This window comes from Otolemur garnettii, unplaced genomic scaffold (assembly GCF_000181295.1).
Source record: "Otolemur garnettii isolate 467f Iridium unplaced genomic scaffold, OtoGar3 scaffold00021, whole genome shotgun sequence".
Taxonomy (NCBI): domain Eukaryota; kingdom Metazoa; phylum Chordata; class Mammalia; order Primates; family Galagidae; genus Otolemur; species Otolemur garnettii.
Genome location: NW_003852416.1, coordinates 24,783,037 through 24,800,512, shown reverse-complemented (window position 1 = coordinate 24,800,512; position 17,476 = coordinate 24,783,037). Strand labels below are relative to the sequence as shown.

The 17,476-nt window shown below is 40.1% G+C and overlaps 1 protein-coding gene across 3 annotated transcripts in view; it reads right to left on the bottom strand.

Annotated features, from left to right (window-relative positions):
- The window catches only part of TCTN3 (tectonic family member 3), a 29,612-nt gene extending 12,824 nt beyond the window's left edge, over positions 1–16,788 (bottom strand). For 2 of the 3 annotated variants that reach the window (XM_012803552.2, XM_023511604.1), the window contains exons 1-13: positions 16,476–16,788; positions 16,173–16,296; positions 15,750–15,868; positions 9,245–9,372; positions 8,901–9,009; positions 8,699–8,814; positions 8,112–8,147; positions 6,826–6,906; positions 5,929–6,054; positions 4,423–4,530; positions 3,766–3,860; positions 3,318–3,471; positions 1,957–2,094 (exon numbers count right to left, since the gene is read on the bottom strand). In XM_012803552.2, coding sequence (XP_012659006.1) covers positions 1,957–2,094; positions 3,318–3,471; positions 3,766–3,860; positions 4,423–4,530; positions 5,929–6,054; positions 6,826–6,906; positions 8,112–8,147; positions 8,699–8,814; positions 8,901–9,009; positions 9,245–9,372; positions 15,750–15,868; positions 16,173–16,296; positions 16,476–16,773 — 1,632 coding nt within the window. In that variant the 5' untranslated portion in view covers positions 16,774–16,788. The remainder of the gene's footprint in view (positions 1–1,956; positions 2,095–3,317; positions 3,472–3,765; positions 3,861–4,422; positions 4,531–5,928; positions 6,055–6,825; positions 6,907–8,111; positions 8,148–8,698; positions 8,815–8,900; positions 9,010–9,244; positions 9,373–15,749; positions 15,869–16,172; positions 16,297–16,475) is intronic. The other variant, XM_023511603.1, reaches the window with a different exon arrangement.
- Positions 16,789–17,476: the final 688 nt, after the last annotated feature.

Genomic DNA, 17,476 nt, shown 5'->3' with positions numbered 1-17,476 from the left:
CATTGTTGTTTGGTGGGCCCGGGCTGGATTTGAACACGCCACCTTAGGTATATGTGGCTGGCACCATAGCCACTTGAGCCATAGGTGCCGAGTCTAAAATTTTTCTATATAGATGATAAAATTGTCTTTATTGTAGAAGGAAATGCTTATATTTGATTAACTTTTGTGATATCACACTATTATTTCAGAACTCTTGATAAAAACAGGAGCATAACATCTTTCATGGAGATAAGCTTCTCAAGGAAGCCCATAAAATGATCATTTTTGGATAGTTAAAATTATATTTGCAAATCCCTTAAATCACCCTAAGGAAGATGGTTTTGTATATACTATACCACCTCAATAAATTCAATACAATTAATTTTTAGTTCATCCTTGGAAAGATGACCTTGGAAAGACCAAGAAAAGACATATTACTAACAAAGATAATGTTTCTTTGGTTACATGCCTGAAGGCAGCATAGCTGAAATTCTCACGTGTCACTCACTTAGGCCATTTAGGTTGAATGACTATAAAGTGTAGTTTATGTAGAGGGGACAAACTAATCTGAAAAGCTAACTTCTAAAACATAATAGACAAAGGTACTGGTTAAAACATCTAGACAAGAAAGAGGTACTGGGTAGCTTCAATGCCTAAGAGAACCAGAGATTTGGAAAAAATTCAATGAACAATCCTTGTGGTTCTCTCTCCAAACAATGTAGAAACTAATAAAGAATAAAGAGATAGTTTAGAAAAATTTGACAATTGTAACAGATTAAATGAATCTTACGGAAATAGTTACTATTTTGTTCAGTAAGCCAAAACAGGAAGAGAATGTTCTTATTAATACAGTTTCTGGTAGCCTGAGTGCCAACCTCATTTATAGGCACAGGGAGCTAGATTGCCCAATCCTATAGTGAGGGAGAGATAATGGCATTTTACTTTTGACTGAAGTGTAGTCTCAAGTTTACGTCTTTTCTGGGTTATATATAAATGCAATGCAACATATAAGAATTTTAATCTGTTTTAAAAGTTAACAAACTGGCGAACCAGTTTATAGATGAATCATTTCAACAGGACCCAATCATTTCTAAGTAAAATAAAAACACCATGTTTTTGAACTTCTAAAGCTAAGGATTCGGTTCTAAAACCATGGCAGATGCTAAAGCTGTCTGAAGACACATCATAAATATTAGGTATATATTTACTACCGATTAAAAGAGTATATTTATTTTATTTTATTATTTTTGAGATAGAGTCTTGCTCTTGTTGCCTGGGCTAGAGTGCAGTGGCATCATCATACGTCACTGGAACCTCAAATTTGTAGGCTCCTGTCTCAGCCTCCCAAGTAGCTGGGACTATAGGTACATGCTACCATGTCTGCTACGTTTTCTATTTTTAGTAGAGGTGGGCTCTTGATCTTGCTCAGGCTGGTCTTGAACTCCTGAGCTCTAGCAACCCTCCTATCTCAGCCTCCTAGAGTGCTAGGATTATGGGCGTGAGCCATTGTGCCCAGCCTAAAGTGTTCACTTAAAGGAGTACAGACAACCAAGAATTTATGACTACAAACTAGGCACAGTAGTAACTTTAATTGCAATCAACAAACTCAGAGACTTAAAAAAAATTTTTTTTTGTATCTCCCAAGTCATCAAGCCATGAGGCTTTTGTAAGTGTATGACTTTCACATAAAACACATATTTGTGGAAAATACTTTCTGCAGTTGAATCAATCAGCATAATAATAATGGTAGGATTATTTAAATGAAATTAACCTATAACCTGGGGCAAGGAAATTAAAAAAAAGAAAAGAGGTAAAAAATTAACATGACAACATGTTAATTTCAGTGACCATGTTGGCCCACTTTAAACAAACATTGGTTGGCAATATAAATTGGTAAAACCGATCTCATCACCAAATAGCTGATAATACAATCTATGCTTTGCAAAGCTTAGTGGTCTTTTATGAGCCATGACTTACCTCTATAGACTGGCATTGGTATAGGAATCGGGCTCTTGATACATGAGCTTGTGGGTTGGACTGGAGGCCTATAAATGCCCATAATACCTGAATCTCCAAGGAAACTGGTATGAAACAGCAGGAAGTACAGTTCATAGCCTGCAGAAGGGTAAAGAAGCATTTGCCTGAATTACCTGATGGTTGCCTATAATTAGTCACTATGCATTACATAACCATTATTTCTCAAGTATCATATAACAATAGAATATAAAGAAAGAACACAGAAGCTCACATTAGACCACATTATTATTTTCGATCTTGCAGAAATGGTGATTAATGGCAAATTTGGATAGGGAGATGGCATATAAAAAAGTATGCCACTGGGAGGCCGAGGCAAGAGAATCGCTTAAGCAATCGTTTGAAGTTGCTGTGAGCTGTAACGCCATGGCACTCTACCAAGGGCGACATAGTGACTCTGTCTCAAAAAAAAAAAAAAAAAAAGAATGCCATTAGAATAGCACATAATGCCATGGAGGGACACTCACTGATTAAATTATAGTTACTGAGTATCTCCTATGTATCAGGTGTGTGGGAGGCACTGGCCTTCAGCAGACAACTTGGCTAAAGTAAAAGGTTTAAACACAGTAGCAATGAAAAGTTAAAGATGACAACATCCAGGGGATAGATTATGAAATCCACCCAAAAAGTCTTTTTGAAGGAATCAGAGGTTTGAAAGTTTCTAGAATAGAAACATGGTATTCTTAAAGTGGTACTCTAGGAAGATTAATTGAAAGATGCAGAAGGATACTGCATGCAGAAGGACACTGTTCTGTATAGTTTCAATTTTTAACTAGATTTTTTTTTTTTTTTTTGAGACAGTCTCACTTTGTTGCCCTCAGTACAGTGCGGTGGCATCATAGCTCATAGCAATCTCAAACTCAGGCTGGTCTCAAACTCCTGAGCTCAAACAAACCACCTGCCTCGGCCTCCCAAAGTGCTAGGATTACAACCGTGAGCCACCCACCTAGCCCTAGATAATGTATTTTAATGTAAATTTTTATAAGAATGAGAGAAAAAGCATAATTTTAACCTCATGAAAGAATCTGATCAAATGAATATTCAAGAATAAAAGAGAATATTTGAAATATATGGTGTGACTTTGAACCACAATCTCTACATTTTAACTTTTTCTAAGTTAAAAAAACATAAGTTAGGTGTAAACTTACCCTGAAATAGTAACTTTGAATGGACATGATTTCTTACACTTTTTCTTCTGTGACAAATATATTATCTATATAGTCAATGATGGTTTTAACTTTGCTATCCATAATTTATAAAGGAGGAAAATGAGTTTTCATTAGAAAGTATATTTCTATCCTTACTGAAACACCACAACTCCTATGGAGGATCCTGGTCCACTCTCCTTTCTGGGCTGGGTCAGCATTACCAAAGATGGCAACATGTTCTGGTTTCTGCCTTCCATGAAGAGTCTGATAAATCTCCTGCTGGATATGGCTGCAGTTTGGAAACTTTGGCCTGTAATTAAGCACCATGGAGGCTGAAATCCAATTCTAATATAATAATACAACCATATTAATACCGTATATTAATTAATACACCAGAAATGTTATAAATTAGGTTGGAGAAAGAAATCCTTAGTAGACATTAAGGATGGTAGAAAACTTAGCAATATTAATGCTATTTAGAATAAAGACTATTGTTAACTAGTATTCTCTGAACTGTCATTTAAAACATAGAAGTTATCAGGCTAATATATTCTCTATAAGCAGAGGCAAAATTGTGAGAAATCATGTAGGAAGCAAAGCTTACCTAAGCTTGCATCCAGACATTGCATTCACTCCAAATTGTATTTCATGTCTCTTAACAGAGCAAATCCCATTACCCTGGCTTTGCAAAAGGGTCATCTGAAGTAGAAAAGTGATGGTCAAGGAGATAACAGGTGAACAAAGTAGGCAAGGAGGGAAAATTTATGCTCTTATTTTTCCTTATCACTATTTATATTTTATTAATATATTATGGGAGTCAAAAATTTGTGTTTTTTCCTCTAGTAATTAAAAAAACAGAGACGTTTACTGTTTTTCCAAAAATGGTTAACCATATACCAGTATATAAATATCTTGTTAAAACAAACAAAAATCACCCAACCCTCACCTTTGACCAGTTCAACATATAAAGCCGTTGGTGGCATCAGTATTTCTTTTTGTTTTAGCAGGTTTTTTTTTGGCCGGGGCTGGGTTTGAACCTGCCACCTCCGGCATATGGGGTTGGTGCCCTACTCCTTTGAGCCACAGGTGCCACCCAATATTTCTTAAATATTCTTAACATAATGTATATTCATAGTTTGGTAAAGGAAGTGTTGAATACCTAAAAAATGGAGGAACTCTGAGAATTGAAAAACCCAAGAGATCAGCTTCTATGGTTTTTCTCATTAGGCTGCAACAGGTTGCCCAGCTCTAAAAAGGATACTGAGTAATTTATATCACCAGTTAGAGCCAACAGTGGCTTCCCAACGATATAGCCAGGATTCCCACTTCTCAGACCTTTAGGAGAAGCAGCTATTCTCTGTTGAAAACTCTGCAGAAAAAGTGAAGAAAAGTCATTGGTGGAGAAAAGCATGCTTCCCTATCTTCTATGGTGTGGCTTTGTATTCTTCCTTGAGGCAAAGCTACAATGAACAATCTTCTTTCCACAGTTGTAGCATTTTGCAGAAATTTCTATTCCAATTATTTTACTTCTAAAAAAGTCACTAAAATAAATCCTCAGTGATCTGAATATTGAAATTCACTATATGCCACTTTTATCAAGGATTATCATCAAGGATCTACCAAGGATCCCTTAGCCCTGTTTCTCAAAATTTATTAGCAATTTAGGGTTATGTTCAGCTTGGCTGAAACCAGAGGGATTTAAATGTAATTTTTAAAAATATACTTTAATTATCCATATTTTATTTATTTATTTTTGAGATGGAGTCTCATTGTGTTGCCCTCGGTAGAGTGCCCTGGCATCACAGCTCACAGAATCCTCAAACTCTTGGGCTTAAGTGATTCTCTTGCCTCAGTGTCCCAAGTAGCTGGGACTATAGGCACCTGGCACAATGCCTGGCTATTTTTTGGTTGCAGTTGTCATTGTTCTTTAGCAGGCCTTGGCCAGGCTTGAACTTGCCAGCCTTGGTGTATGTGCCTGGTATCCTACTCACTGAGCTATGGGTGCCGAGCCAACTATAGATATTTTAGAGATGAGCTCTGACAGACACAGGACTTAGATGATCACCTGAAGGTAGAGATGAAAACTCTGCTAGGTTCAAAAAGAGGAAAGAAGTAGAAGACAGTCAAATGGTGGTGATCAAGACTGGAAACTTAGATTAAGGGGGAAATGAATAAAATTCTGAATATGAGAAAAGCTAAAGAATTTCTATGAATGTTGGTTAAGTTTATGATTTAAAATGACTATTTTTGAGACAGAGTCTCACTTTGTTGCCCTTGGTAGAGTGCCATGGCATCATAGCTCACAGCAACCTCAAGCTCTTGGGCTTAAGCAATTTTCTTGCCTTAGCCTCCTGAATAGCAGGGACTACAGGTGCCTGCCACAACACCCAGCGATTCTTAGAGGCAGGGTCTTGCTCTTGCTCAGGCTGGTCTCAAACCTGTGAGCTCAGGCAATCCACCAGCCTTGGCCTCCCAGTGCTAGGATTACAGGTATGAGCCACCTTGCCTGGCCTCAAAACAACTATTTAAAAAAAGAGTTTTGATTTGAGATTGAAGTCCTGCCTGTTGGACCAGATAGAGAATCAGAGAAAATGAATAAACATCTGCAGAATACCTGTAACTTTTGGTTAAATTATGAAATATTAAATGTCAACAGATTGAACTAAGTCTTCATATTCTAACTCTATTTCACATTATAGAAGCAGGGTTACTATTCTAACTCAATATTTCTTCCCCTCTCAATCCCCTATAAGAGAAGGGCTTTAACCTTGAAGTGAATGACGAAGTGTTGTTGTAAGGAAGTGCTTGGCTCCACAGTTAGGTTGGTTTGCCTAAAACTGACAGAAACTTTCTGGATTCCAAAAGTCCCATTGGTCTCTATCTCATAGATAACCTGAAATGTAAAAGAACAATCAATTAATACAAACAGTTATTGAGCCAATTGTATTTAGGACAGGTTTTCTGTTTTTAAGGGTTTACTACCACTGAATGAGGAAGGCTGAAAATGTAGTATTAAAAATGCCAAACAGAAATACCATGAAATGATATACATGATCCTGTATTACATTTTCTTATTTATTGGATAGAGTTCTTTGATGGAGGAGGTGATTTTATAGGAGGATTGAAAAGGAAAAAAAGCTTTGATTATGGGCAGAAAAAGGCAAATTAGAAAACAAAGGCAGAGGTGAGCATGGAACAGAAACTCAGTTTACTTGGCTCTTCTCATAATATCTGAGGATAGACATCAAAAAGCAATTGAAGGTAACCTTAAATTTCTCAGCATAGTTTTTAAAAGGATGCTTTATTAGGTTGGATTGATTAGAAGACAGAGAATAGAGGAAAAGAAAATGACTTTTCAGACTTTCAGATGACACTATGTCAATACAAGAAAATGTACCAGTAAGTAAGAACTGGTAATAAGCTGCATGTGAGCAAAGGAAGAAGAGTCAGAAATAATTTTAATTTTCTAGACCTGAAATACTGGAGGACAGAGAATGGTCAATGGAAATGATTAAAACATGATAGAGAAAAAGATGATGGACTCAGTTCTTGACATGTTAAATTTCAGGCAAAGCACAAATTCAGCATGGTATTTAAGAGTGAAGTATCTCTGGCAATGCTGATCAATATACCTCAGTCTAGAAACTGAGGTTAGTATCCCTACCTGGGAAACAACATTCTGACAAATGTTTCCAGCCAACACAGGAGGATCAGACTGTGATACAAGTGTTACAGGAACCTGGAACTAGTAAAGGAAAGAGCAAATAAAAAAATTAAGAGCAGTATTTTCTCTTCTTGCTAGATATTGTGCTAAAATGTGTATTTTCTCTTCCTCTTAACCATCTCCTTTCTTTCTCTCTTCTTCCATTGCCAGCCTACAACTTAAATTCAAAAGTCTTTCTAAACCACCACTTCTTTTTTTTTTGCAGTTTTTGGCCAGGGCTGGGTTTGAACCTGCCAACTCTGGCATATAGGGCCAGCGCCCTACTCCTTTGAGCCACAGGCGCTGCCCTTAAACCAGCACTTCTTAAAACTTATTTCTCATAACGCTAATTCTCTTAGACATAAAATAAGGGTTCCATGATCAAGTAAGTTTTAGAAATATTATATTCAATACTCCCCTCTTAGAGATTAACAAGGGCCTCTAGTAAATTAAAGACTCCAAGAAGCCCACCCTAAATGCAGTTTTACTTAACCCAAAGTTTTCCAAACTTATCTAAACCTTAGAATCTTTATTTCATGAGGTTATTATAGAACATACTTGCAAAAGCACTGTTTTACATCTGTATTTAACTATTTGCAACATCATGCTTACATTATCTTTTTTTCCTTTTTAAAAGACAGAGTGTCACTTTGTCACCCTTGGTAGAAGGCCATGGTGTCACAACTCACAGCAACCTCTAGCTCTTTGGCTTAGGTGATTCTCTTGCCTAAGCCTCCCCAAGTAGCTGGGACTACAGATGCCTGCCACAACCCCCGGCAATTTTTTTTTTTGAGACAGAGCCTCAAGCTGTCACCCTGGGTAGAGTGCTGTGGCATCACAGTTCACAGCAACCTCCAACTCCTGGGCTTAAGTGATTCTCTTGCCTCAGCCTCCTAAGTAGCTGGGACTATAGGCACCTGCCACAACACCTGGCTGTTTTTTGGTTATAGTTGTCATTATTGGCAGGCCTGGGCTGGATTCGAACCTGCCAGCTCTGGTGTACATGGCTGGTGCCTTAGCCACTTGAGCTACAGGCGCCAAGCCATGCCTGGATATTTTTTAGTTGCAGTTTGGCCGGGGCTGGGTTTGAACCCAGCACCCTCGGTATATGGGTCCAACGCCTTACTCACTGAGCCACAGGCACCACCCATTACATCTTTTACCATTACAATCGAGACTGAAATTGCCTCAGATGAGAAGGGGCCAAATATTCTTTCTCCTTTTCCCTGATATAAACAGTATCATACCTCTATATTCTGCAGATCAGTCATACCTCTTGGAACCTAGAATAAAAGAACAGCAGAGACATGAGTGCATATACCTCACAAAAATAACTAGGATCTTAGGGCTTCATATTACTACCAGCAGGCTTTGGTTCTTTTGTGTGTGTGTGTGTGTGTGTGTGTATGTAGAATCAATATATTAGAATTATTTGCTTCCTTTCTTCCACCTGATTCTCCAACTCTCCTTGCACTAAAAATCCAGGGAGTGGAGAGCTAGACAAGAGGATGAATAGACTGTGATGCTTGTCAATCTTGACAGAGCTCTACTGACAGCAAAAGCAAGACATTTGGTGAAATATTGAGATGTCACCTTCTCCCATCCATTGACACCACCCCCCCACCAGCCAATCCTGTTAGCAAGAAGAGTGATGATCCTAACTATATACACCCAATTATTTCATCTGTCTTCAAATGATAAGGTTTCTAGGCCCTCTACTTTTTATATAGCTCTTGGGAATTCTGAATTCCAGTTCAATGCTCTTTCTACAATCCACAACAGTGGGAAACTCTTGACTTCAAATTTGCAGTGGTGACAGAGAAAGGACACCCACCTTCAAGACTGTGAAGTTATAGTAAGAAGCAGCATTGAGGGCTGAATCCGAGGTACAGCTATTTGCCAGGTTCTCGAAGAAACGTGTGCAGGTTGTACTTTTACTTTCTAGAAAACCTTAGAACACAAAGGATTAAGAGAGTGGTAAATGAGAAAGCCTATTTTAAATTGAGCAAAAAGGCTGATGCTTCTGCCCTGCTCACCTGCAGGATTGGTGTCGGCACAGAGGTCCCCAGCTACAACTCCTGCAGGCTGTCTCAGCAAGCTTATTACAGCCCACTTAGGGAAGTAAGTAAGAATGGGGTCCCCAGCCTGAATAAAATATAGGAAAAATTTGTTCACAGTGAGACTGGACTGAACCACACCAGAAAAGAAAAGCAGAAACACAGGTGAACGCAACAGCTTCTTTACATGGACAGTACTGCTCTCCAAAGAGCTGATGGTGGTTTATTTAGATGCAGGGAGGTACTGCAAAGGTACCTTGTCATTTGTCTGCAATGAAGGGAAAAGCCAAACCAAACAATCCCATCCTCTTACCCAGGCTCACCCTGTAAAAAGCTGATGGCAACTGGGTTTGAAATGCTGAAGTGAATGATTCACCTCCAAACTCTGCAGCCAGGGCCTGGAAATTGGTTGCATTGACCTTTTGGAGCTTCTGGAAATAGTTTAATTTTGCTATAATGTTTTTTAAAAGAAAAAGCATTTAGATAAAAGAAAAAAATATTTTTATATTTAAAAAATATAAAATAATATATAAAAAGTATGCAAATACACTCATTTAAAACGTAAACTTGAAACATTTTTACTAATTTATATACAGTAGAATCTCTGTAAGTTCACCACCCAAGGAACTGAAAGAAAGTGGTCAACATATGGAGGTTGTGAACATAAGGGACTAGGCCTATTGTATTGATACGTACATGTGGTACATGTTTGGTCTGTGAAAATCTGGTCAACTTTAGGAGGTGGTCAACTATGAAGGTTCTACTGTACTTGTGTCAGCATCACTTAGATCAAGTTACAGAACATTTTCCCAGAAGGTTCCCAAACAATGTTCCATTTACAGAGGTAATAATTCCAATTTCTCTCTCAATTTATTAACAGTCTGTTAATTAAATTATTGTTTTAGTGTTAAGATCTGAGATAAAAATATAGTCAACGAAGGCCAGTCCATTCTAAGTCTCTGATGGCCAAGAATGTGTATGATTAGCAATTTGTGATGAAAATAGTAAGCTCAATAACACTTGTGCACGTAGTTGCCCTATATAAAATGAGTCATTGATAGAACAAAATGGTACTGCTTCCTTAGGAAAATGACAAAATTAGAGACTGATCTGTCCTCCCTAGATCTTATTTCCTCTGAACTTCAACTGACAAATCCTAATAATAATGTTTCCTTCCGTCTCTCAAGTTTATGGATGTGTTTTACCCCATTCACTGTATATAATAATTGCAGGAAGAATGAGGACCGAAGACCCTGTTCTTGGTAAGGGAAAGCACCCCCAGAAAAAGAGGAAAATTAAAAAGTAAGCTGAATGAGTTGGAACAAAGGAAAGTCAGCTAGTTTACATTTAAGCTAGCCATTGCTAGCAAGCTTCCTGCCTTTCTGAAATTCTAGTCTGTTGGGGATACAGTTTACAAACACCCCTGCTGGGTTTCTGAGCACTCTGAGGAAAAATGGTCATAGAAGAGGCTATAGCAAAGACCTAGAAAGATACATTAACTGGACCATTTCCTGCCTAGTAAACAGGCAAAGCAGATACCCATTGTGGAGATTTGCATTTGTCTGGGGGAGAGATCAAGGGAGTAGCTGGAGCCTCAAGATATGGGCAGAAGAGCTTATATCCCTTATCACAGAGGAAGATCCTCTGTGGTGGTGATGGGAAGAAAAATCCTCCCTTCCATTGATTCTGATTAAATGCCAGTGGCGTTTTATTCCACAGCAGAGTTAACACCTCCCTAGAAATATCTGTGTGTGCGATCTCAAGCAGGAGGCTCTCCCAATACAAGACTCAGATTTCAGATATCTTAAGGCTAGTCAAACTCTTAAATAATAACAATAGGAGCTGATATGCTGACTCAGAGAAACTGCTGGCATCTTTGTTTCTTCCCTCATCTTATCCTCTGGGCAAATAGACTTCAATAAAAGCAGAGTACAGCAAACACACTGGGCCATTGCCAAATCCCGCAAATGGGCAAAGGACCCCTGAGTTCCCAGCTTTAATTCTATTCTGTGTCTCATGTCTCTTTCTTTGCCTTCGTTTCTAACTTTATATTTCTTTAGTCGGTCACTGCCAGTTCCACAGGTCTTAGTGGACTCTGCCCCCAAGGCAGGACCTTTGCCCAGCTGACACCTTGATTTCATGTAACTATCTCTTAACGGCCCTTCAGAACCAGGAGAGAGATACAGGAAAAGGGCCCTGGTGCTGTGTCCTGCCCAGAGGGTGGCAGGTGATAGATACTACTCTGCTTTATCATTCCAAGTTTTTGGCTAACTTGAAAAAACGTAGCAGAAATGTGTACTATGTTAATGTCATTCTTCATATAAATATGGTCATGTGGACGACCAAAAGGTTACAAGACCTGCATCATTGAAAGGCAACAAGGATTCTACATTATCTAAGCTTGACCTCAATCCTCCATGATAACAACATCTTAATTCACTTTTCAGCTTTCTGATACAGCATGAGATAAATAAGCACAACTGTCAACTCCAGGGCCTTTCAGACTACTTACTTTGTATACATCTCCTAGATCTTTGATACTCAACATGAGGTTCATAGATTAACAGTCTCAGCATCACCTGGGAGCTTGTCAGAAATGTAGACTCCAGGCCACTCCCAGTCTCCTAACGTGAGTCATAAACTGCAGTTAACAAGATCTCCAGGGAACGTACGTGCATATTTTAGTTTGAAAGCACTGCAGTGAAACAGTAATGCTGATGCTGCTAGTCTATGGGCTAACTTCTATCTCTAATCTGAAATCTTCAAATTCTGAAGCCTCAGCTCGGTGCCTGAGGCTCAAGTGGCTAAGGTGCCAGCCACATACACCTAAGGTGGTGGGTTGGAATCCACCCTGGGCCTGCCAAACAACAATGATGGCTGCAACCAAAAAATAGCCAGGCGTTGTGGCAGGCGCCTGTGGTCCCAGCTACTTGGGAGGCAGAGGCAGGAGACTCGCTTGAGCCCAGGAGTTGGAGGTTGCTGTAAGCTGTGATGCCAGGGCATTCTACCCAGGGGGATAGCTTGAGGCTCTGTCTCAAAAAAAAAAAAAAAAAATTCTGAAGCCTCCAAGAGCTGCTTTACCATTTCCTTCAGAACTCATACCCAGAAAATCACATGAAAGAGATATTTATCACATATACAAGTAAAATGCAGTTAGTTCTATCTTTATAAATGAAAAAAAATTTAAAGATAAGCTTAGAAATAAGACGAACTGAGATGGCAAATATCTACCTGGCTATTTTTTCATGGCCTAAATGAATAAGAGAAGGTTAACATTTTGTCACTCATTTCAGTGCAGATACTGGTGATAGTGGTGGTAATCACAGGCTAAGGAGAATTCTTGCCTAAAATTTCTACTTTAATACATGATTATTGTACTTAACAGAGTATAAAGGTACTTACATTAATGCAATTTCATATGAGGAAGGAAGTCTAGAGATCATCTGACCCAACCTCATAGGAAATTTAGATACTCCACAGGTTAAAGAATAGCAAATAGCCATAGAGGTAGGAGTAGATTGCAGAGCTCCTGATTCTTGGTCTAAGTTTGTCCCTACTTCATCACGGTGTACTATCTTTGACCAAAAACATCCTTTACTGATGATCATTATAAGTAGATATTAAGCACTATGGGAAAACAAAGATATGATCAGTCATTTTCATATAAACTGATACCAATACAAGGAACTGTGTAAGTTCCAAGGGAGTGACTCAAACAATAAATGCCTTAGAACTTCTGAGGATGGGCTCACTTCCAATAGGTGAGCAAGAAAAGACATATGGAAGAGTTAAGAATTTTAAAATGCAAATACAAAGAAGAAAAGCAAACACAAACTCGGGAAAAATGCAAGGCATATCTTGAGGACAATAAGTAGATGACTTTTGTCAAAGTAGAGGTCAATGTAGAGAGTACTGGGAGAAAAGGCTGGAAAACTATGTTGGATCAAATATGAATGCACTAGAATCTAGTGTACTCAATTTTAACATGAAGGCAGGAGATGATCTAATACAAGGTGGGGGCAGGGGAATGAGGGAGCAGGGCCAGGGGAGGTGGGAGGGAGATGAGGGGGTCATGGTATATGACACACCTCTTGGGGGCAGAACACACTTATCAGAGGGACTTTACCTAACAATTGCAATCAGTATAACCTAATTCTTTGTACCTCACTGAATCTCAAACAATTAAAAAAACAAAAAGAACTATAACCTACACAGGGCAGAGCAGTGAAGGGATTCTGCCTGACAAAAAAACACCCCAAAACAAAAAACTAAATATGAACACACCTTGATTGCAAGCTAAAGAAGCTGGATATTATTCTATAGGTAGTGGGAACTCATTGGAGAAAAAGTGCTACACACTTCATTGCTGAATATCACTATGATCACCTTTGAAATACTTCCCTTGGGAAGCTATGCACCAATGCCAGGACCTACTCCACCCTTCAAAGCAATTTTGCTTTTGTTTTTTTCTTTTTTGAGGCAGAGTCTCACTACGTTGCCCTCAGGAGAGTGCTGTGGTGTCACAGTTCACAGCAACCTCAAACTCTTGAGCTTAAGCGATTCTCTTGCCTCAGCCTCTGAGTAGCTGGGACTACAGGCACCTGCCACAATGCCTGGCTATTTTTGATTGCAGTTGTCATTGCTGTTTAGCAGGCCCAGGCTGGGCTCGAACCTGCCAGCCTCAGTATATGTGGCCAGCTCCCTACTCATTGAGCTATAGGAAGAGAGCCCAAAGCAATTTTGGAACTCTTTTTCTCGAATGACCATTAGAGCTGTTATATGACACTTGATGATTAAGTTCCCAAATTTGTCACCATGGGCTTACACTGGCAGCACTGTACAAATAACTCAGTAAGGTTTTATAAACTGTGGTTTATCGGTGTCTCACTGCTGTGTTAATACTGATGTGTGACTGTCTTGCTGAGTGGCATTCATTATTATTGTATGTTTTATGTGCCTTATGATAACAGCTCTGATGGCCATTCCAAAAAATGAGTTCCAAAACTGGTTTTAGGGTAGTCTAGCTGCTGGTGTGGTGCGTAGCTTCCCAAGGGGAGTACACGAAACATGACTATAGTGATACTTAGCAATGAGGTATGTAGCACTTTTTCTAGGATGAGTTAGACAACATAATTATCAGACCTAGTAATTAAATGTTATGGAAAGATTAATCTAGTAAAGCAGTGGTTCTCAACCTTCCTAATGCTGCAGCCCTCTAATACAATTCCTGTGGGTCGCAACCCATAGGTTGAGAAGTGCTGTAGTAAAGTGATATTATGTGGTTGTGTGTACAGTGTGTGTATGCTACATGTGTATGTGTGAGGGAGATAGGCAAATAATCAGAACTAAAGAGAAGCTGTTGCTTTTTCTCTTATTAAGCTTGAATCTACTTCCCAGCCTCATTCACAGATAGCTCATTGATACAATGATTCCCTATTAATAATGGAAGTAGCCACATTTCTCAGGCATTGTTGAGGGAAAGAAAGTTCAGATCTACTGGGCTAGAAAGCAGTGTGCAGGACTGTATAGGAAGCAGCAGTGGGGATTAAAAGCTGGGAGCACCAGGTGGGTGCTACTGCAATAGCTCTGGAGCATGGTCATAAGGCTGAATTCAGAAGGTGGTAGAAGATGTGGAAAGGAAAGGGCAGCCTTACCATTTTTTTTCTTTTTTTGGAGACAGAGCCTCAAGCTGTCACCCTGGGTAGAGTGCCACGGCATCACAGCTTACAGCAACCTCCAACTCCTGGGCTCAAGCGATTCTTCTGCCTCTGCCTCTCAAGTGCTGGGACTACAGGTGCCCACCACAATGCCAGGCTATTTTTTGGTTGCAGCCATCATTGTTGTTTGGTGGGCCTGGGCTGGATTTGAACCCGCAAGCTCAGGTGTATGTGGCTGGCGTCCTAGCTGCTTGAGCCACAGGCACCAAGCTGGCAGCCTTATCTTAAAGTGAAGTATTCACTTTGCTTTCTTTATCCTCCTACAACCTAAAAGGCCACAAGGCTTCTGATAAATGCTTTCAAGTTCAAGTCCCTGCCAAACCAAAAATCAAATGTTTTCTGAGATGAATATAGTTTTTCAATTTCTTTTCTACAATGAGATAAAATCAGGTGACTTGGCTTTCAAGATGAAAGGAACATTTAAATCTTTTTTGTGCAGAAGCACTGCATCACTGACACTAAAAAATGGTATGTTAGCTTCCTATCTTTAGAAATGTCATAGCTGTTACTAGCAAATTTCTAAGTCCATTTAAAAATTCCAGTAATAACCATCTCCCATCTTTATTGCACTGTACAGTTATAGAGCATGTTCACTTTCACAGCCAGTGATATTATTTCACATTTTACAGATTAAGAAATGAGCTTGGAAATGCTAAAGGATTAGCTCAAATTGATGTAGCTGGTGAGAAAATGGCAGGACAGAGATCATAGTAATTCCTTCTCATATATTGTTGCCCATGAAATAATAAAGAGCTTGGCATAAACTCATTTGTTAAAGATGTCCATTCAAGTAATATTTGGTGTCTAGTATATGTCCAGAACTGGGTAGTCAGTGAGTGTCTTCATGGTGATTGTACCAAGTGGGCAATATAATCTATCTGTGATTATCTGTGCTAAGAGGCATGATTAAAGTATTAAAGTTCTGTATGAGTTTTCTGATCCACAGCCAATAGGGTTTAAGAAATTGCAAATATTCAGTAATAAGATAAAGACAGAAGAGGTAAAAGAGAGGTAGAGAGTCAAAGGACAAAATAAAAAGTTTAAAAAAGAAATGAAAAAAGTCCAGAGGCAAAGGATAGACAATAAGAAAAGCCAACATGTCTCTACTTACAGTTGTTCACATGGACACAGAACTGCCTAATTCCATTTGAATCCATGAAAACCCTTGAAGGAAATGGGGAATTACTCCTAAAGATAAGAGAGTTGTCTACACATACCCAGCTTGAAGACCTGTGAAGAAAAAGAAAGATACATTAGAAGTGGAAGAGTAGGTCTAAAGAGAGGTCCATGGATGGTAGTCAGATGCCAAAGAGAGAACTCCTTGAGTTGCTATAGGTCAACGTAAAGGTCTTATTCTATTAGACATTCCTGCTTTATAGAATCAAGAGAAGGCTACTCCCAGGAAAAACTCAGGGAATGTCCTAGCAGTGGAAGTGGGGGTAGGAGGAACGAAGGCTAACTTTTTCTACTTCCAAATATTACCCATTCAAGGCCCCAAACCATTTTAGGATTCAGCCTGCACATAGCAGCTCACCTTACGCTGCCAGGAAGGCAGAAGGAAAAAACTGTTCTTGGATAGAGAAGATAGCAGTCCTTGTCGCAGCAGCAATTTATGTCGCAGGCACCAAGAGTCAAGTCACAGACACAGATCGGTAAGACTATAAAAAGCACAACATAAAGTAAAGTGAGCGGGATGAGGATTCCCCGAATTCTTCCAAGTGCTAATTGCCCCTCTTCTGACAGTCCCACTCCTAGCTTTGCAGCAATTCCACTTTGTTCACAGATTTTTAGATCTGAGAAGTCGGTAGTTTCCACCTCCCATAACCCTTCCCTTCACCTGGGAAGAGGTCCACGGTTCTATTCTGAGGAGCTGAGGAGGTCACGAGAGTAGGGCCCACTGTTCTATTTCTAGATGCCGAGGAGGTCACAAGAGGGCCCTCTGTAGAGATCCCAGGCTCGGCTGGGGGCGTTGCAGTCTCCGCCGAGAAGGACTGGGGGGTCCCGCCCTGAGTTCCGGACCCCAGGTCTGGAGAGGTGGGTACTGCCCCTGTTGAGGAAAAAGTGGGTTGAGGTTGGGCATTCTCGGGGAACGTCAGGAAGAACACCTGCAGTAGCACGAGCTGCGTGGCGCACATGTGGCGGCACAGACTTCCGAGGGTCCTAAGTGGGCCTCAGCAGTCTCCTAGACGCGTTGCTAGAGCCAGGCTGGGAGGAGTCGCACAGCGTCTGACGCCATCCGAATGCATCTTCTCATTGGTTCGTGGCGACGGCTGCAAGCTTTTTAGCCAATAGAAAGCGTTGTCGTTACAGTTCCTTCAGTCTGCTCCGCCTCCTTAGGCTGACCCGGCAGTGCCTCCGTCGCTTGGCAACTGGCTGCCGCGAAGGAGCTGGTGCCGCAGCTCTCCGCTAGATGACGGTAGAAGTTAGGCAGATGCACAGATGCTGCCGAGTCCCGCCCAGGCTTCGCGGCTCGAGGCCTGGGCTCTTCCTCCATAGAGGGAAACCCGAGAGGCGGGAACAAGAATAGCGAATCTTTTCCTTTATGGATTTTATGGTAAGAAACCATTTCTATGGAACGATAATGATGTGGGGGGACTATATTGAAGATCGCATACCTTAAAAGTCTCCTCATACAGTGGAGTGTTTTTCTTTTTAATGTCTCTAGCGCCTTAATTTTTTTTTTTTTTTTTAAGACAGACTCTTACTCTGTTGCCCCGGGTAGAAGCGCTCTGGCGTCACAGCTTACAGCAACCTCAAACTCTTGGGCTTAACCTATCCTCTTGCCTCAGCCTCCGCAGTAGCTGGGACTACAGGTGTCTGCCACAACGCCCGGCTACA